General features: G+C 50.2%; 1 protein-coding gene across 1 annotated transcript; it reads left to right on the top strand.

Moving 5' to 3' along the window:
* Positions 1-2,278: 2,278 nt before the first annotated feature.
* Positions 2,279-16,646, top strand: RAPGEFL1 (Rap guanine nucleotide exchange factor like 1). Its single transcript, XM_079133225.1, has 15 exons — positions 2,279-3,162; positions 5,877-5,955; positions 6,814-6,949; positions 7,181-7,278; positions 9,310-9,422; positions 9,640-9,807; positions 10,629-10,726; positions 10,830-10,952; positions 11,475-11,653; positions 11,750-11,840; positions 12,360-12,410; positions 12,742-12,829; positions 13,028-13,092; positions 13,458-13,512; positions 13,745-16,646. Exons 1-15 carry the CDS (start codon positions 2,643-2,645, stop codon positions 13,867-13,869), a joined length of 1,989 nt encoding a protein of 662 aa, XP_078989351.1. The 5' UTR covers positions 2,279-2,642; the 3' UTR covers positions 13,870-16,646.
* The last annotated feature ends 4,716 nt before the right edge of the window (positions 16,647-21,362 follow it).

Genomic DNA, 21,362 nt, shown 5'->3' with positions numbered 1-21,362 from the left:
CTGGGGTCATGCAAAGAATGCCAACCAGCCTTGGGGGTGGGTTACTGGTAGGAGGAACAAGAATGTTGAGATGCTTCCCCCTCACCCCTGCCTCTTGCTTCCCCAGTCCTGCAGTTAGATCCCATTGCTCTCTGTTGCCCTGGTAACCAGCTCTGCAAGAAGAAACTCAAGCTCAGCAAAGCCCCCAGGTTCTCTCTGCCCTCCCAGCCTGCCTCTTGGTGGGCAAAAAGAAGTAGAGTATAAGGTGTAGACATCAGCCTTAGGTAGCCTGCTCAATCCCCTTCTAGAAACCCAGAGGCTAAACTCTCTATTAAAGCTTTTTGGCCCCCATCTCACGGTTGTAATTCATACCACCCTACTTTTCTCTTTATTTTTTCCAAGATAGATTGCAGATGCCCTGCCAACCCTCCCCCAGTTGGTCAGCACACAGGCCTGCTACCTTGTGGGTGACTCAGAACTGCAAGGATTTGGAATCCTAGAGTCATCTCTCAGCATCTATAGCCCGCTTAGACTGGGTCGTACCTGTGGGGCAGTGATTTTCAACCCTGATTATTTCAGTCATTTGGGGAGCTTTCCAAAAATATAAGCCTTGGCCCTGCCTTAGATCTTTTTAATTGATCTGGGGTGTGACCTGGACATCCTGTAAAGTTCCCTTTAATATCAGTGTGCAGTCAGGTTGGAAAGTACTACTGCTCCAGGAGGACCACTTCCTGGTGTTGACTCCTGGATTCAAGATCCTGAACTTAAATCATTACCTGATGTCCTTGAGTAATTGGGGGGAGGGGGGTTGGGGTCCTGTCCCCCAACCTTTTAGTTTCCAGAAGTCAATCCCTTTTATTTACAGCTCTCACACCCTCCACATTCCCCAATTCGCCCTTCCTAACCGGCAATCCCAAATCCTGCCCAGAGAGGAGGTTACCAAGGCAACCGGCTTAATCTGGTAACTGTGGCATGTGCTGGGAGAGGAGCCCTCTCCTCTTCCTATTTGGATCATAAAATGCTACCTGGGGAGCTCCAAGACACTCCAGCCAGTTTCCCCTTTCAACCTGAGAGAGACTGGGATGTCCAAAAAATGGAGCCCTAGAAACTGATACTCAGACCTAGCTTCTTAGCCAAAATTGGGTTCTTTCTTTTTATTGTTCCCTTTCCAAATCCCCAGATGGGTGTGCAAAGCTTTATTTCTGTGAACACATGCTGTAGCACACATGGGACTAGATATGCACATACAGCAACATGGGTGTAGTACACACCCTGTCAGTTCTACCACCACTCCCAGCTATTAGCATTCCTGTCCTTGCTGGCTGGTACACAGTAAATGGGTGGAGCATTGTCTAAGGAGTCTCAACTCATCTGGAACAGGGTGCCACTCCCCTGACCTTGAAAACCTTACCTGGATGTGCTCACACTGTCTCCTGGGGGGGGGGGGGGGGGGGGGGGGGGGGGGGGGGGGGGGGGGGGGTGGGGGGCCGGGGGGGGGGGGGTGAGTGGGCGGTAGTGTGCCCTTAGGGAGAGAAGACTCCTGGCATAAACCTTAGGAATAAGGATTATTTGGAATGTAATCTGACAACAACATTATTCCCATTCTATGACTATGTACACTCTGGGCTCTGAGTGCTTGATGATGTTAGTTGCTAGTTGGGCTTGTCACCCATTTCTGTGGCCCTCCTACCAGCTGGGCTCAGGTGTCCCCTTATTGGCCTCCTCCCTTCTGCCTACTATTTCTTTTCACCCAAACTCGACCTGCCACAACCTGCTGCTCTCTGCCTGGTTTTTACTTGCCTGCCAGTACCTGCCTCACAGGCCAGCCCTGTACCACCTACTATGCCCTACCAGAGAGGGCAGAAGGGCACCGCCCCCGATGCCAATGCCAGTCCACCCAATAGACCTCCTTCCCAGCCCCTTTTATACTGAAGTTAAAGGCCAGGTATTCCTCTGAATAAGGCAGAGGAGCACAGGGTTCAGCAATCTTTGTAGGTCTCACCTGGTTACAGGTAGGTGAGTCCAGAGGCTGGCCACAGACCAGGCCTGGCTATTTGAAATGATGCTGAGACCCAGTAATCCCCTGAGCCAGGAATGCTCCGTTATTAAATCACTCCCTCGCTTTTGCCTTTAATTTCTGCGTCTGCTCTGAACCCAATCCCCTGTTCCCTTCGCGGTCAGCCCCAGCACCCAAGTTCAAGCCTCGCGCGGCCCAGCGGGGAAGGACCCAGGGATGGGAGGGGCGGGGACTGGGCGGGGACTGGAGAAGGAGGCGCGGTCTCTGTTCTGCCACCTTCCCCCAGGCGAGGAGCGCAGCCGCCGCCGCGTCCTCTCAGCCTTGCGCTGGGCACGCTGCCTCTGCCACTGCAGCCCGGCCCAGGCGCGGAGCCCGGGGCACTGGCCCCGTAGCCTGCCCACCCTTTGGCTGCAGCCGGCATGGGAGGCCGCTGAGAGAGGGCACTCCTTCCCTCTGGCACCTCCCCCGGCCACTGGCCACTGGACTTCGGCCAGCAAGACTCGGCCACCTCGGGTACCCAGTCCGGCGCCTGGCACGGCCCTCCGCTCTGCTCCTCCGGCTCTGAGCACCGTGTCCCCGCCCCCCCCGCCCGCGCCTGGGACACCTGGGTCCCCCGGCGGCCCCTAGGAGAGGGGCGGGGGGGGGCATGAAGCCGCTGGAGAAATTTTTGAAGAAGCAGACGTCGCAGCTGGCGGGACGGACGGTGGCGGGAGGTCCCGGCGGGGGTCCGGGGAGCTGCGGCGGGTCTGGAGGGGGTGGGGGACCTGGCGGGGGCGGCGGTCCAGCCGGGGGACCGCGGCCGCTGCAGCGGCGTCAGAGCGTGTCTCGCCTGCTGCTCCCAGCTTTCCTCCGGGAGCCCCCCGCCGAGCCTGGGCTGGAGCCGCCCCCTGAGGAAGAAGGGGGAGATCCCGCGGGGGTCGCGGAGGAGCCGATTAGTGGGGGTCCTTGTTGGCTGCAGCTAGAGGAGGTGCCAGGGCCAGGGTCGCTCGGGGGCGGGGGGCCCTTGCGCTCCCCTTCCTCATACTCCTCAGATGAGCTGTCCCCAGGCGAGCCCCTCACTTCACCGCCCTGGGCCCCGCTGGGCGCTCCGGAGCTGCCGGAGCATCTTCTGAACCGGGTTCTGGAACGGCTGGCTGGAGGGGCCACCAGGGACAGCGGCGCCTCAGGTAAGAAGTCCACAGGCTCGTCCATCCCAGAGCGGGCGGGGGGTGCCCCGGTTCCTCTTCTTGCCCTTGGAGAGTGGGAATGACCCCCTGAGCCTGGGTGTGGATTGAGGGCTCCCTCTAAACCAGGTAGGGACTGAGCTAAGCCACAGACCCTTTCTCAAGCAGAAGAGGAGCGGCAGTGCCCACCTTCATCCCTGTAGCATCCTCACCCACCAGGGAAGAAGCTGAGCCTCCTCTCTTTCAGCTACCCTTCCTCTCCTCTGGACATTTTAGCCACATTCTCCCATGGGTCCCTGGTGTTGACTACCTCCTCCCGTGCCCCTAAATAGGGATCTGAAATACTAAAATGGAAGCCTTTGAACTCAACCTGTGCCACCCTCCAGACCAGCCCAAGGCCTGAAAAACCTGACAGGAGTCCCTGACTGTGTAGAAGCCCCAGAGCACAGGCTAGTCCACTTGGTAAATCAGCGAGGACAGGGCCCAAGCTGCCTTTGGGGCTCAGGCAAAGGCTGGCCTCTTCCTTAGCAACTTGGTAGGGGCTAGCTTTCTATTTGGGGTTGGACTCAGAAGATGTTTGTGAAGGAAGGGGCCTCAGGGCAGGCATCAGGGCCCTGCAGCATCCAGGGGGGTTTGGGCCTTTCTAGCTCTCACCCTTCCGGTGGCAGGCCTTTGCTCTTGGCTGCTTTAAAAAATAATAACCACACCCTCAGAGGCTTATTCCCTAAATGATGATGCTATTTCACCCCTCCCCATCAGAACCCTACTAAGGGGCCTGTAAGAAAACCAAATCCCAAATTACTGGTTAATGTTGAGGTAGAAGACCTCAGGATCTTAAGTCCAATTCTAGGCATTGCATTAAGCATAGGAGGGTCTGAGGTTTGTAAGCTCAAGTTGAGACCCTAAAGATAGGTGGGGGTTTACACTTTGCTCTTAGCCCTCTGCAAGGAACTCCAACCTAAGTGTGTGGAGTGGGACACCTCCCCTAGATTTTTCTCAAGGTCTGGGTCCTCTCCTTTGGCTCAGACTGTAGTTGCCCTGGGGAGCTGACACCTTTTGGATTTAATTAGAAAAATATCAGACACACACAGCTCTCCTAACCATAACTTCCCGCCTACACCACACACCCTGTGTCTCTATGACACATTCCCTGGGGAGGCTGTGCATTGGACTAGAGCCTGCTTTGGAAGAGACAGATGCCAAACTGTAGCCCCCATATCACCATCTCCCCCACTCTGCCCCATGCTCCTCTTTTGCTGTCTTTGCTTTCCTGTGAGATAAAGAGAACTGCTTAATCCTAGTCACTGTCCCTGAAGCTGGGGTTCAGGGATGGGGGAATCTCTGACTTACTTTCAGAATACAACAGTATAGCTCAGTAAAGAGGAAAAGGGAGAAACTGTCTTTGCCCTTCCACAGGGGGCTGGTGCTACAAAATTCTGCTATCTCCCCTGGGGTAAGGCTTCTGAATTGATTGTTACCCATTTATCTGGCCTGACAGGCTGAATCCCCAGAGTAATTGGTTTGGGAAAGCCCAAACCAGTCCCAGGGTGAATTGAGAATCAGCTTAACCCACCACCCTGATATTTCCAATATAACCCATGTTCTCAAGACATTTTGGTTTCCTCCCAGGGCGTGTAGGAGGAAAGGACTTACAGAAGGTCCTCCACACCTAGTCAGAGCCTCTTGAACATCTGGGCAGGCCCATCTGACCACTAGGTTCTACCCTGACACTTTGCCCTTCTTCCAACCTATTGAGAAAAGAGCAAAGATGCAGGAGTTGGGGTTCTTCCTGCTCCAGGCCAGTCCCTTCCAGCACTGGGCCTCAGTTTCTCATTTGTGAAATGAAATAGATGATTTTGTGTTGGTTCTTCTTCATCTTCATGGCTAGAATTGGTGGCCCAAAATGGTGAGCCAAGGTCTGTCAGAAGCCTTAGTTTTGTCCTGGAGCAGTGCCTGAGGACCTGGCCCTAACCTGTCCTGGTGAAGACTCCTGACTCCCTCCCTGTGCCCTGCCTGTCTGTGTGTGCCAGGAGGCTTTGCCCCACCCCAGGGCTGGCTGCGAGTCAGGGCGACCTTGTACCTGGCTGACTGGCTGAGCCAGGCCCAGACAGGGGTGTGGAAGGGAAAAGGGTGGTGAGAGGAGCCCTTCCCCTCCACCCTTCCATCATTAACTCTTCCATCTCTGGGCATCTAGAGTACACAGCTTCCTACTTAAAGGTTCTGAGATCAAAGAGATGGCAGTCCCTCCCTCTCCATTTTAATGGGTCTGGTTCCCACCTGGCTGGGAAGAACTCAAAGCTGTGAGGGGAGGGGAGGAAGGATACACACACATGCCACTGACCCTAACCTCTGTGTTTGGAAGTTCTTTTTATCCAGAGACCCTTCTGTGGGCTACTTCATTTTTCAGGCAGATCTCAGGCTTGGTGTGCTATCTGACCAACTTTCCACATATACCAAAGAGAAGTATGCATTGCCGTCAAAGGCACACCTCCTTCCCTCCAGCTGCCTTGGCAGCTGCCAGCCCCACCCCCGCAGCAGCTGCCCAGAATCTTCACACATGTGTGTGCACGTGTGCAGAGCATGACAGGGCAGGTGGCCTGGGCTCTAGCCTGCCTAAAGAGAACTTGCCCTCGGGAGGCCAGAGAAGGGGTGCAGGATTTCCAATCTGGTCCTGAAAGTGCCCTTCTGACATCCGTGGCACCCATTGATCTCTACAGATATCTTGCTTGATGACATCGTCCTCACCCACTCCCTCTTCCTCCCAACGGAGAAATTTCTACAGGAACTACACCAGTAATATCCTTTTGTGGAATTTGTAAAAGGGAGACCAGGAGGGGAGCCCATTCCCTCTAACCCACATGTGACATCAGAGCCCAAGCTCTCCTCTAGAAAATACACCCAACTTTTCAGTTCACCAGTGTGTCACTTTAGGCAGATCACCTCACCTCCTGGGACTTCAGTTTCTTCTGTAAAATGGAGGTAAATAACACCTGGCCTCCCTAGCTATGGCCTGCTGTGAAGATCAATCTGATAGATGTGAGAGTTCTTTGGTGACTGCAAAGACCTGTGTTATTATTATATTAAGGATGCCTCTCTTCCCACTAAATTATTCCTCTAAACATTTGGTTATCCAGTGTATTATTACAGGGTCTGTTGTCAACATCAGGTCTTGGCTGTACTTTTAGTAGGAGACCTGGCCAGTACAGATGAGCCGCTGGCCAGCCTGTTAGTTGAGTCTCATGTAAGAATACAGCCTCTCACTGAGATATTTTAGAACCTAATTCTAAATGTCAGGTCACTGAGTAGAATGTCTTAGATTCTCTAGAAACATCAGGCCTCACAGAGCGATAAATTCAGGTTTGTGGGTGCAACTAAGCTCCAGGGCCCTGGGCTGACCAGAGAATGGATGGGTCTTGGCAAAGTATTCTCAAGTGAAAAGCTAACATACAGGAGCTGGAAGTGGTCAGGTGGACACCATCACTACCTACTCTAAGCAAAAACCCTGGGCTGGCACAGAAGGTCTTGGCTCTGGTGCCCCCAGAATCCTTTCTCCCTGGCCCCAAACCTATTTGGGGGCAATTTAGCCAGCCATTGCCTCCCTTCCCAATTTCCTCAGGTTGTCTGTTCATGGCTTTTTCTTGACTTAGGGGTCAGCTTTGTTCAGGCAGGGGTCCTGGAGGGCCCTGAGGGGCTGGGCCGGAAGCAGGCCTGTCTGGCTATGCTACTCCATTTCTTGGACACCTATCAGGGGCTGCTGCAGGAGGAAGAGGGGGCCGGCCACATCATCAAGGTGGGCCTGGGGAAGAAAAGGTGGGTGAGCAAGCTATTAACTCTGGAAGGAGGCCCCTTTGAAGGAGCTATACTCCTCAACCTGGGTACCTAGAAGCAAAAGATGTCAGTGGTCCTTGGATTATGTGGTTCTTCTATGCTCAAAGGCATGGAGTCCCTGCCCGAGCCGTTGTAGAAAGTGGTCCCTGGGATGAAACCCCTGCCCTTACCTTCTCTGTCCTCCTTTCCTCAGGATCTGTACCTGCTGATTATGAAGGATGAATCCCTTTACCAAGACCTCCGAGAGGACACACTGAGGCTGCACCAGCTTGTGGAGACAGTGGAGCTAAAGTGAGGGGGAATGGGTTGCTTAACGGGACAGGAAAGAGGTCCTCTGTATTTCTCTATTACAGGGGCTACCTCTAGCCTTTTGGCTTTAATATAGTGTTGTGTGTTTTTGTTTTTGTTTTTTGGTACCAGGGATTGAACCCAAGGATACTTAACCACTGAATCACATCCACAGCCCTTTTTATGTTTTATTTTCAGACAGAGTCTTGCTAAGTTGCATAGGGCCTTGCTAAGTTACTGAGGCTGGCTGTAAACTTGCCGCATCTTCCCGAGTTGGTGGGATTACAGGTGTGCACCAGTGCACCCAGCCTTATGGTTTTATTTCAGCCTCTTTCTCTTACTGGAGGGTAGCACACAGCACTCTGTCCAGTCATTTTTATTGTCCATTTTCCCATCCATTTGTCTGTTAGTCCAGTGGTGAACTAGTTAATATTTAACAACTAATGCTTCAGGAGAAAGAGCCTTGACTCGTAGCTTTTGCAGATTCCCATGGCATAAATTCTGTCATGGTATTTGATTTGAAGCTACTGACATGATGTCATTGAATGTGGAATAGGGAAGAGATGTGTGTGGTAGCTGGCTGTTATATAGCATTTCCACAGTGCTGATACACTAGATGTAAAAATCTCAAGAACACAGATAATAATAAACTGTACTAAAACAATTAGGATACTTCCTTTTATGTAATAATTTATTTGATCATGTTTATGAAATGCAAATACATGCATATTTTAATGTCCATATTAAAAGTCAGTTGCGGGGCTGCGGTCGTGGCTCAGTGGTAGAGCACTTGCCTAGCAAGTGTGAGGCACTGGGTTTTATCCTCAGCACCATATAAAAAATAAATGAATAAAATAAAGGTCTATCAACATCTAAAAAATATTAAAAAAAAAAAAAAAAAAAAAAAAAAGTTGGCCAAATCCCCCAAAATTGAACTCGTGGGCAGGCTTCCGGACACCACTGCATCCATTCATCCCTTCTGCCCTTTCAGTTTTCTCCTCTCCATTCCCACCACTACAGCCCTTGTGTAGGCCTCATTATCTCTCACCTGGATTACTGCCACAGCCTCCTACTCAGGGCTTTAGCTCGTGGCCTTGCATCGTTCTCCCTCTCTTTACGTTGACGCCAGAGAGATCTTTCAAACTTGCATAAATGATACCATCAGGACTCCTGTTCCAAAAGCATCCACTCTCCCTCACTGTCTCCAAGACAAATCTAAATATCCCAGGACAGCATTCAACACCCTTCCCTTTCTGTCTTCTGTTGATCATTCCCACCTCATCTCCCATATTTGACCTTTGACACTCCCTCCTCAGCCCCCCATTCTCTCAATTCCTGTGCTTTCCCAGATTCCTGTTGTTGGTTACATCATACACCCAGAATGCCCTCCTCCCATCTGTTTCTCTTCTTGTTGTCCTTCAAGGCCCAGGTCAAATGCCACCTTCTCCATGAAAATGTCCCAGATCCTCGTTTTAGGAATAGCTTTCTTTCTCCCCCATACCATCATCACTGTCCTGTGCCTTTGTCACATCACCAATACCTCCTGCCTGGTGTTAGAAGTAGCTGTGTGCACATCTGTCTCCCTCCCAGACTGTGAAGTCTTTGTCGGCAAAATTCAGGAAACATCTAATGGCCTACTACCTATCATGTGCCAATCAGTGTGCTAGGCCTGCAAGAATGAAAACAAAAATTCAGTAAGAACAAATCCAAGTTCTCAAAATCTCTCAATTTCATAGAAGAGAAGACATGAACATAAGCAATATTTCCCAATGTTTACAGCAGTTGAGCAAGCAAGTGACTTTTCCTGGTAGGTGGGTGGATTAGAGAAGAACCCACGGAAAAAGTGGCATTTGATTTGGGTCACTTGGTAGTTGTCTCATGCTGGTCGTTGTCTTCTCTTCTGATCTCCTTAACCACCTTCTGAAATGAGCTGGTGCGTCCTTGGCCCAGTTTTAATATCCTTGCTTAAGGTTGCCTGCTTGGTGCTCCATATGCCCAGCAGGGCTTGCTGATGCCCAGCTGTGTCTGTACCAGGATTCCAGAGGAGAGCCAGCCACCCAGCAAGCAGGTGAAGCCACTCTTCCGCCACTTCCGCCGGATAGATTCCTGTCTCCAGACCCGAGTGGCTTTCCGGGGCTCAGATGAGAGTGAGTGTCATAATTAGAAGGGACAAGGCTTCCCAAGTGACTCAGGGGGACTTGTGGTGTGTCTGGGTCTTGGGTACCCTCACTGGAGTCTCCGTGTGTAGTTGAAGTACCCTCTTACACTTACCTCCAGAGTCCAGCCTCTGGTATGGAACAGAAGTAACCTGGAGGGGCTGACACTCTACCTCTGTTGAAAAGCTGCTTTCCTGTCTCTGTGCAGTCTTCTGCCGGGTCTACATGCCTGACCACTCTTATGTGACCATACGTAGCCGTCTCTCAGCATCTGTGCAGGACATTCTGGGCTCTGTGACAGAGAAGCTGCAGTATTCAGAGGAGCCCGCTGGACGTGAGGATTCCCTCATCCTGGTAGCTGTGGCCTCCTCGGGAGGTAAGGGTCAGTGCTCTAGGGCAGAGACAAAGACTGAATTCTAGGCCCTTGCTACTCCAAGTATGATCCTGGGACAAGCCTCATGTGTATCTCCTGGGAGCATTCAAAAATCTCAGACCCTACCCAAGACTTGCTGGATCAGAACCTGCATTTGGCTGAATGAGAGAGACCTCCAGGGAAGCAATAGCCCAGTACCCTTTGATTCTGATCTTATTGCTGCCTCTCCCTCATCTGAGGATTGGGTTCTGGTCCTTTTATCAGGGTAAAGACAGGATGGTAGGGCATGGTGGCACATAATCCTAGCTAAGAGACTGAGGCAGAGGATCACAAAGTCAAGGCCAGCCTAGGCAACTTAGTTAGACCCTGTCTCAAAATAAAAAATAAAAATGGCTGGTATGTAGCTTGGTGGTAGAGCACTTGCCTATCATGTGCTAGGCCCTGGGTTCAATCCCCTGTACCACAAAAACAACAGCACAAAAAGATGCAGGGTGGCCTCCAATCCCTGTGGGAAGGCAGAAGGTCTGCAGTGTAGACATAGTCTTATTTTCCACTAAGAAAAAAAAAAAAAAAATCCTACCTTTCCAATGTCATGGGGACAAAAGAATGAGAAAAAAGCTGTGAAAGAATGTTGGGGGTTAAAAAAAATAATTGTTTGACAATTTTCAGATAAATATGGCATAAACTGGTGATAGCATGAATCCCACTGGTCTAGAATGGGTCAGTGCAGGGTTAGGCATTCTGGATGGGAAAGGAGACAGAGCCCAGGGTGTGGGAGGGAATAAGGGGGCTGGGCTGAGGGTAAGCAGCCTGCTCTCCTGCAGAGAAGGTCCTTCTCCAGCCTACTGAAGACTGTGTTTTCACCACACTGGGCATCAACAGCCACCTGTTTGCCTGTACTCGGGACAGTTATGAGGCCCTGGTAAGACAAGGCTTTGACTGGGAGCAAGGGCTAAGGAGGCACTGTGAGCAGTCCTTCACCCTGCCACCAGGAGCCCAGCCCCTCTGTCCTTGCCTGCCACCAGGTGCCCCTCCCCGAAGAGATCCAGGTCTCCCCTGGAGACACAGAGATACACCGAGTGGAGCCAGAGGATGTTGCCAACCACCTTACTGCCTTCCATTGGGAGCTATTCCGATGTGTGCATGAGGTGGGGACTGAGGCTGGTGCTGGGCATGGGGCAGGAGGGAGAAATGAGCCAATGGGAGTCAGTTTTTGTAGCAGACCCTCCTAAGCATGCCCTTGGGCAATGCACAGCCATGACCTCCTCAAGCTTTTGTCCTCCCATCTAAAAAAATGGCAGAGAGACACTCCATACTGGAGTGATTTAGGGCCAAACACAGCTTACCCAGAACCTGTCTCGGTAATTTTAAATATTCACTGTTAAAGCATTTTTTTAAAAAGGTAAGCGACAATAATGTCTCTTGGGTGGTTGTCTTGAGGAGAAGTCAGCCCTTAGCAATTGCCTGGCACCTAGTCAGTGCTCAATACATGGTGAGATCCTATTAACCTTGGTTCTCTCGCTTCTTGTCCTGTCCCTATCCCCGCCCCCCGCCCCCACCTCGTGCTCGGGCTCCTGCCTCCTCCCATCTCCCGCTCCTCCCGCCCTGCACTGCCATCTTCCCACCCATGCCCTGACACCTTGGTGGCCCCTCTGGAACCGTGGGTGTAGCTGGAGTTTGTGGACTACGTGTTCCATGGGGAACGTGGTCGCCGGGAGACCGCCAACCTGGAGCTGCTGCTGCAGCGCTGCAGCGAGGTCACGCACTGGGTGGCCACCGAGGTGCTGCTTTGCGAGGCCCCAGGCAAGCGGGCGCAGCTGCTCAAGAAGTTCATCAAAATCGCAGCCATGTGAGTGTGGCCAAGCCGCGGCAGGGAGAGGGGCACGCAGAAGCCCCGCAGCCGCAAGCTGCTGGGTGCCTCCTAACCCTGCCCCGCACTCCTCAGCTGCAAGCAGAACCAGGACCTGCTGTCCTTCTACGCTGTGGTCATGGGGCTGGACAACGCCGCCGTCAGCCGCCTGCGGCTCACCTGGGAGGTGAGGAATCCCCTCCCTTCCTTCTCTTGCCGCCGAGCTGGCCCAGCCATCCTACCTCAGGGATCTTGGCATCCTGGGCTCACCCTAGTTCTGTCTCCTGGGATTACTGATAGTCTTTGTGCTGGTTGGAAGCAGGCGCCCTCTTCTGGCAACTACAACCCGAGGGCATACAGCTTGTGTCATGTCTCGGTGCAAATTAGTATAAAGCCAAATTCCCAGACTGGGTGGAATTGACCTTAAAAGTGGGGTTGAGTTTCAGCCAACAGTCAGGTGGGCACCTTGTCATAGCACCTGCATAAGTAGAAGTCTCACTTTCCCCAGAATAATTCAGCCCGCTGGGTTCTTTCAACTCCCAGACTTTTCCAAGGGTGAACTTAACTTCCTGACTCACTGACTTCCCAGCGCTGAGCAAGATGTGCTAGCCCCTCCCCCCTCTAATGCTGGGAAATAGTCAGATGTTCCTGTGAAATCCGGGGTGCTCCATTCTAACATCTCTTCTCCTTCCTTCAAACACTGCAGAAGCTGCCAGGGAAATTCAAGAACTTGTTCCGAAAATTTGAGAACTTGACCGTGAGTTTGTTTGGCTCTTTCAACTGCCCTTGGACTTTCATTCCTGTTCCCATGAACCCTCTTCCTTAAGCTTCCTTTTCACGATTTTTAGTACCTGGGACACGGCCCCACTTCTCACCATGCAGGAAGGGGAAGGGTGGAAGCGAAGCCTTGCTACCCTGTTTTTCCTGGAGGAGAGGGGAGAGCAATCAGCCCCTCCCTGTCACACTCCCAGCCAGACACCCACACACCCCTTTAGCTGATTGGGCAGGGAGATGAGGGAGAGAGTGGGAGACATCTTTGGGGTACACTAAGCCCATCTGTCTCTGATCCCTCTTCTATGGACTGCTAGGATCCTTGCAGAAACCATAAAAGCTATCGAGAAGTGATCTCCAAAATGAAGCCCCCTGTGATTCCCTTTGTGCCTCTGATCCTCAAAGGTGAGAGAGTCTCTGCCACACTGTGGTTCTCCTATCCACGTTTCCTTTTCCCATGCCCCAGTTCTGACTCTCAGCTCTGTGTGTCCTACAGAGGAGAGACTGAATGAGTTCTAGGGGAGGGAGAGGGTCCTACATGCTATGGCCATTTGGACCTCCTCTCCTCTCTTCGCCTCACATTTGACTCTCCTCTTCCCCTAGATCTGACATTCCTACACGAGGGGAGTAAGACCCTCATAGATGGTTTGGTGAACATCGAGAAGCTGGTGAGTGGCTCTGCCAACCCTCTGTTCTATGAGTGAGGGGCTTTGTCCTCCCCCTCTCTCCTGTCCCCTTCCTAAAATAGAAGTCTTCCTCCATGGTGCCCAGCTTGCCTAACAGACTTTCGACTGTCTCCCGGTGGTATCACTGTGGCAACCCACCCATGGGTGGCAAAACTGACAGGCCGCTTGGGGGCAACTCTACCAGCCAACCCACCTGGCACCCACCTACACCCTTTCCTTTGGTCCTTCAGAACTGGGAACTCGAGGGAATAAAATCAACAGAGTTGGAGAATGGAGGTGGGGGGGGGCTGTCAGGGGGGAGCATCTTTCTGTGCCCTTTTCAGGGCTTATTTCTTGTCATCTCCCAGCATTCAGTGGCTGAGAAAGTGAGGACAATCCGAAAATACCGGAGCCGGCCTCTCTGTGAGTATCTAGTACCTGGGACTCTAAGAGTGTTTTGGGTGGAGTTCTGGCTGAGTGGGAAGGTTCAGGGGACCTTTCTCCTTAAACACGTATTTACTTACGTGAGTCAGTTCTCCATTCTCTCCTCGTGCCTCCTGCCAAGCACCCATCCTGATCCTTATGCTCTGCCTGGTGCATGGAGAGGAAGCAGGGAGGCTGGGAACCTGACTGCTTCTCCTTCCCTGTCCCCCAGGCCTGGACATGGAGGCCTCCCCTCACCACCTGCAGACAAAGGCCTACGTGCGCCAGTTCCAGGTCATCGACAACCAGAACCTCCTCTTCGAGCTCTCCTACAAGCTGGAGGCTAATAGTCAGTGAAAATAGTGAAAATGGAGGGGCTGGGCTGCCCCCACCAGGGTCCTTGGCACCTGGCACTCAAGCACTTTGCATGATGTCCCAACAAACTCACATGGAATATATTTCCCCTGGAGCAACTTCCTGCTCCGTGGGAAAGAGTTGGATGGACTTACCTGGACTCATAAGCTCATAAGCCTATTCATCCTACTGAAATCCCCTTACTGTTGCTCTTTCATGCCCCAAACACATTAGGTTTGTTCCTGTCCTTTTTTTTTTGGTACAGGGAATTGAACTCAGGGGCATTCAGCCACTGAGCCACATCCCCAGCCTTGTTTTGTATTTTATTTAGAGACAGGGTCTCATTGAGTTGCTTATTATTTTGCTTATTATTCCTGCCTTTTCCAGGAAAAGGGGATAGAGAGCTCTTTCCTCTGTCACCTCCCAGTGAGGTCTGTTCCAGAGATGGAATTTCCAGCCTCCTCTTCCCAAGCAGCAACTCACAAGACAGGCATTGTGGGACGCACTGGCAGCTTTCTTTCCCACTGCCTGTCTGGCTTCCTCTTGGTCAGGGTTGGGAGCCCTGGATGTACCCCTGGGACTATTACCCTCCGTGTGTGTGTGTGTGTGTGTGTGTGTGTGTGTGTGTGTGTGTGTGTTTCCCCTCTCAGGGAGCAGGAGTGCATCTGGTAATGGAGGAAGGGTTGTTGTGTGTTGGGGGGTGTTCCCTCTGTTTGGTGCTACCCTTGTCTGATCTGCCCTTGGGACAGTGTGGGGTACCTGCCCCCCACTCCCTGCTCAGCGCCCCCTGCTGCCCTGCATGCCCAGGCTTGTGAACCGAGCTGCTCCCCGGGGCAAGGAGCAGCAGCAGGTGGGAGTGTTACCCATCAGCCCTGTGAGTCCCCCACCCTGCCTCCCCAAGATCCCTAGGTGGGCTCTGATGAGAAGGTAAAGATGCTCAGGGAAACACAGGCCTAAGCTGCCTATAGGACCCTTCTTCTGCCTTGCAGTGGGGCATAGCAATCTCAGGAGTTAGGGGTGCCTGCCTCCCATGCTCCTGCTCTTTGGGGTATCTCTTTGCTAAGGAAGGGAATTGTCATCCCACTTCTGGCTCTTGTATCTGACCCCAACAACACAGTCTCTGTCCCTTTCTCCCTGTCTTGACTCCCCTTGGTCCTCCCTGTAGAACTGGGTGGAGTGGATCCCTGTACTTAGGGCCGGCAGGCCCCTGAAAGTGGGGGGAGAAGGCAGAGACTGTGGAGGTGAAACTGGATTCTGACAAGGCCTTTATTACCTCTGTCTCCCCTCCCTCTCCCATCGCAGGGCTCCAGGGCTGCGGGGTGAAGGAGCTCCTGGCAGCTACTGGGTGAGGTTTCCTGGCACAGCCTCACCCGCCTTCCTGACACCACCTCTTTCCCTTTTGAAGAGGCAGTGGTGGCAGTAGCAGCAGCAAAAGTGGCTGCTGCTCCTGCTCTAGGGTGTATATATTTTTTACCCAAAGCTCTGGAATTGTAAATTTATTTTTTAAAACTCAAAGAGGGAAAGAGCCTTGTATAATATGTAAACATTGTATCATAGGTTATGTTGTACAGTCCCTTTTATACAGCAGTCTGGTTCCTGTTGCAAAAACTATCTATGGACATACATAGGCACCATGCCCCACCCACCCGCTGCAGCCCTTACGGTGACCATGGCCCCCCTGCTCCCCACAACTGCTGATGCCTGCCTCTATCCCTGCAGCCCCTGGACTTTCCACCCTTCCTCCTGACCCCTCTCAGCAGCCTTCTCACTCCAGCTCCCACCCCTCCTTGAACACAGTAACCCCCTGGCCCAGTCTTGGTTGCTGCTTGCCTCTCACCTTGATGCTGCCCAGCTGCTTCCCACGGGCTCCTCAGCCCACACCCCACATCCCACAGCTTTAACAGAGTGAAGTGTGTGTATTGTACAGGCTCAGTTGTCATTGCAGAATTTGCTGGGTGGAGAGAAAGCCGATAAAGTCTATGAATCAACCGCCTGCTGTTCTCCATTCCGTTTCTCTGAGTCTGGGGAACGGCTGAGGGACGGGAGAGGGAATGGCCTCTCAGGGCTCAAGGCCCCTCAGCAGGACTGTCTGGAGTGTCTTGGAAAATGTGGGTTAGAGGAAAAGGAGCCAGCCTCACAGGATCTGTTACCAGTGCCTAGAACTTGGAATAGTGGATGTTTTTCTTCTTACATGTTCTTACACAGCATACATATGTGAGGTTTAGTTCTAACTCAGTAAGGTAGAAGATGGAGACTGAGCAGCCCCAGAAGAAGATCCAAGTTACAGGATGAAAGATGGGACAGAACTGGTACCCCAACCCAGGCCTATCAATTGCAAGTAGCAAGCATTATTCGTTCAGTCAATGGTTATGAGTTATGAGTTCTGCCAAGGCACATAGAGCCTACTGTTAGTCTCGGGAGATAGCCTAAGCTCCAGTAAATACACGCTCACACAGATGCACAGTAGCCCTTATCTCATCTCTTCAATCTTCTTCATCTCAGAAAATGATCCTCTCCTCCACCCAGGTTTTCAAGGCAACATTCTAGGACCACCCTTGATGCCTATTTTTTCCCCCCATCCTCACTCATCTTATTGGCCAGTCCCATCAGCTACAGTTCCAGGACATAGCCTGACTGATCCACTTCTCTGCGACTGCCCTGTGACCACCCCAGTCCATTCCACCTTCACCTGGATGACTACCAGCCTCCTGCCTTGTCTCAGCTTCATCTCTCTAGCCCACCCAATCTGCTACCAGTCAGGACTCCACAGGGCAGCCAGATGCTTTGTGGATGTATGTGTGTGTGCATGCATGTGCCTCACATGTATTAGGCAAGCACTCTACCACTTACATCTCCAACCCTGAGTCCCATTAAGAGAAGTTGAAGTAATCTTTTCATAAGGAGTAAAAATAGTGGTTACTCAATGGGGTGGGAGGATCAACTGGGCAGGGACCTGAAGAAGCCCTCTGGTGTGATAGAAATGTTCTATATTGTGAACGTTATGAACACACCATGAGCATTATACAGTGTGTACTCATTGGGTTCATTGGTTTGTTCATGTAAAATCTACATTTTATCATAGTTATGTTATAGCTCAAAGCAATTCAGATTGTTACCCTAAATTCAGACTGTCACCTGTTTTCAATAATACTTAGATTAAAAATCAAAATCCTCTCCTCCACCCAGGTTTTCAAGGCAACATTCTAGCACCACCCTTGATGCCTATTTTTTCCTTGTCCTCACTCATCTTATTGGCCAGTCCCATCAGCTACAATTCCAGAAACTCCTCATATATGTTTCTTTGTATATTTGCTTAGTGTTTACCTCCCCCACCAGAATGTTAGCTCCATGAGTCTGTCTTGTTTATGATCTAGCACTAGGATCATATCTGGCATAGAGAAGATGTTCAATACATAGTTGTTGAGTGAATAAATGAGGTTGGTTGAAATGGGAGTCAGAAGAGAGGGACAAGACACAAGATAAGTGCTCTAGGGATTAAGCCAAGGGGATCACTGATGGCCTGGGGATGAGCAGAAGGAGAGAATAAGATACTTTTTCTTGGAAGAGATGACCTAGACCTCAAAGGAGGGATAGGGTTTGGTAGTGAAAGCATGGAAGTGGAACGTTAGGGATGAAGCATTGAAAAGCACTTGGGAACTGGGTCTTTTTAGTATGGAGAGCTGCTTCTGCCCTATATGACTGGTCACTAGGGGAGCTAGAAGTGTGGAGGCTGAGCAGTTTTTGCCCTCCTCAAAGGGTGTTGGCATCTCACTGAAGGACTCCTTGAGCAAGTGGGGACAGAGTCCTTGTTGTCCCTCTTCCCCAGGAGATCAGACAAAGTGATAAGTGTTATTCTCACCCCACCCCATTTCAGCCACTCTCAGACTCATCTGTTACCCACTTCTCAAGGGTGATGACAAAAGTTGCCACTCTCTGTGCTTGGCTTTGTGTGCATTCTCTTATTTAATCTTCCCAGTAACCTTTGAGGTTGGTTCTATTGGCTCCACTTTCCAGATGAAGAATTGAATTCTCAAAATTCTTTTTTTTTTTTTTTTTTTTTAAAAGCGGAGGTAGAGGCCAAGTTCCCAGTCCTAGGTTTCACAACTAGCAAGGATTCAAAGCCAGTTCATTCTGACTATACAGCCTATACAGTAGGTTTCACAACTAGCAAGGATTCAAAGCCAGTTCATTCTGACTATACAGCCTATACAGCTCAAGCTCTGTAAATCCTGGGAGACTGAACAGCTGAAAGTTGTCCACTTTGCTGCAGGTGGCTGTGGCTGAGAGAACTAACTTGTTCTATCCCTTTCTTTACCTAACCTGTGTTTAGAGAGTTGCCTAAGACCCAAGTGGTGGTAGTTAAAGGGCTCTGTGGGCTGAGGCTCGGAGAATAGAGGATGTGCTTGTACAGTAGCCTAGCAGCTCCTAGGCTGCTCAGCAATGAACTAAGGGTGAAAATGATCTGGAGTGGTCAGAAGAGCAGTGTAATAAGGTACCCTCTTGATGGGGTGCAGCTAGAGAGAAGAGTGAGGAATTTGGGCAGTGCCCTTGTCTTCCACTAGGTGTCACCACCATAATTACTTTCTCATAGTACCTGGGGATGGGACTAGTTCACCACATAGAGAAGAGGAATTTATATTTCTTGGAGGTATTTAGTTATCTATTTATTTTTGGTGGTACTGGAAATTGAATCCAGGGACCCTTTACCAGTGAGCTACACCCAGAGCAATTTTATAATTTATTTTTTTAAATATTTATTTTAGTCATCGATGGACCTTTATTTTATTTATTTATATGTGGTGTTGAGGATAAAACCCAGTGCCTTATACATGGTAGGCAAGTGCTCTACCACTGAGCTACAACCTCAGCCCCTATATTTTACTTCTATTTATTTATTTTCGTGGTCCTGGGGATTGAGCACAGTGGTGCTGTACCATAGAGCTACATCCCCAGCTTTTTATATTTTTAATTTTGAAACAGGGTCTCGGTTAAGTTGCTGAGGTTGACTCAAACTTGTGATCCTCTTGCCTTAGCCTCCCAAGTTGCTGGGATTACAGATGTGCCTCAGCCTGCTCCCTAACAGGTGTAGTTAGTTCCTTGGCTATCACCTAAGCCCTCTTCTCTTCTCTGTATAATTCCGAGCTGAGATTTTATTATTTTATTTCTGTTCGGGGAGCTCTTCCTGCATAACAAACTATTCCAAACTGAGTGGCTTAAAGACAACAACCATTTTATAACTTCCAATGATTCTCTGGACTCTTGAGGGCTCAGCTGCATGATTCTTTTCTTTCCTTTTTTTTAAAATTTATTTATTGGAAATTGAACCCAGGGGCACTTTACAACTGAGCTACATCCCCAGTCTTTTTTATTTTTTATTTTGAGACAGGGTCTCATTAACTTGCTGAGGACCTTGTTAAAGTTGCTGAAGCTGGCCTTAAACTTGCAATCCTCTTGCCTCAGCCTTCTGGAGTTGCTGGGACTACAGGTCCAACACTTGGCCCAGGGGATGATTCTACTTAGTCTCTCACATGGTGCTGTCAGAAGCTGTCTGGAGCTAGACTTTCTAGGATGACTGGCTCATGTGTGTCTTGCCCTTTTGGGAAGAGCTGGGCTGCTGGGATGGCTGGACCTTTCTCTCTCTCAATGCCAAGGTCTCTTCTTCCAGATGGTCTGCAAAACAGAATAGCTAATTTCTCATAAGGGTGCCTAAAGGTCCTGAGAACACAGTAGTTGAAGCTGCCAGGTCTTCTTAAGGCTTAGTTCTGGACCGAGGATGGCCTTACTTTTGCTGCATCTCAGGGGCTAAAGGGAGTCTCCAGCCAGCCCAAAGTCAATGGGTACCTGGAATTCTGCTTCACTGGAAGCCACATTTTTAGAAAAAATATTTTTACACAATGCCTTTTTTTATTTATTTATTTTTATGTGGTGCTCAGGATTGAACCTAGTGCCTCACATGTGCTAGGTTAGTGCTCTACAACTGAGCTACAACCCCAGGCCCTGAAAGCCACCTTTGGAGACCAGCTACCAGCTTATGAGACCCAAATTGCTAGGATTGCTCTTTTAAGTTATAGAATCAGACATCCAGCAGTCTACTAAACCTCTCTTCTTGAGCATCCCACCAGGTTACTCAGGTTCCTTCACCACCCCAACCCCACTTCCTTTAAATTCTTTCCAGCTAAGTTTTAACCTCACTACCACATAGGAATTCAAGCCAGAAGCTTAGCCATCATCTCTGACTGCTCCCTCTCTTCAGTCCCCACATTCCATTTCTTAAATATCTCTAGAGCTTTCCATCTCTACTGCTAATAGCCTATTGATCATGGCTAAGACTACTGCAAGCTTTCCATGTGCACTAACACTTGGGACACATTCCAGTTAGTCTTATCTCCATTTTGTGGATGAGGACCCTGAGACTGGTAGAGATTGGAATAACTTGCCCAAGGTCTCATGCTAGTGAAAGATAACTAAACAGTGGCAAGAACTAAGTATCCTCTAGCTCAGCAGACAGGCAGCTCTGCCTCTAAAACCTAGCGTCCACTGCTAGTCAGTACAGATTACTGTCATCTCTCCCTGGGACTTCCACAGCTGCCTCAACCCAGCATTCCTTCCTCCATGTTGGCTCCATCTAATCCATCCTCTGTGCAGTCAGAGGGATTTTTTTAGAGTACAAAGTGGTCCCAGTACTTCTCTGCTTATAGTTTTCAGTGGTTTCCCTCCTGCCCTTTAGGTAAAATCTAAGTCTTCACAATGGATAATAAAGTCTTTCAGAAACTGGTCCTTGTCAACTTGACAGTATAGCATGGGCAATGGTTCTCCATAGGGACATTTTGGAAATTTGAGTTTTTATCCTTCTCAATAAAAAGGATATGCTCCTGGAATTTGATCAGGAATTTTAGAGTGTTGCAATACAAGGGATGGTTCCATATAACCAAGAATTATCTTGGGTTTTGGAAAACCTGCTGGATGTACTATGTGAAAAGCCTATTTGTAATTATTGGTCCTAGAATCTATCTCCAGTAACCCTATATCAAGGCAGAATAGGACAAGTTTATTTTTGGATTACCTTTATTATAAGGAGGTAGTCCTTTGAGTCCCACCTTTATGGAGGGAGAAACTCTTGCTAAATTCCCCCTGTTTAGGTGGTTCTGAGGTGTTCCCTTTTCCCCTGAGACATTGACAAAAATCTCAAATTCACCTAGTTAGGCAAGCACCCTCAGAACAAAAGCCTGCTTCAGTGTTCCATTTACATCTTGGTCCCCTGCCTTTACTTATTCTGTTTTGCCCTGAAAATTCCTTACTTTTTTCTTTTTTGGTACCAGAGATTGAACTCAGGAGCACTTGACCACTGAGCCACATCCCCAGCCCTATTCTGAATTCTATTTAGAGACAGGGTCTCACTGAGTTGCTTAGAACCTCACTTTTACTGAGGCTGGCTTTGAACTCACAATCCTCCTACCTCAGCCTCCCAAACTGCTGGGATTAGAGGCATGAGACAC

Source organism: Sciurus vulgaris (genome assembly GCF_902686455.1).
Source record: "Sciurus vulgaris genome assembly, chromosome: 3".
Classification (NCBI taxonomy): Eukaryota; Metazoa; Chordata; class Mammalia; order Rodentia; family Sciuridae; genus Sciurus; species Sciurus vulgaris.
This window is presented reverse-complemented; position numbering and strand designations above follow the sequence as displayed.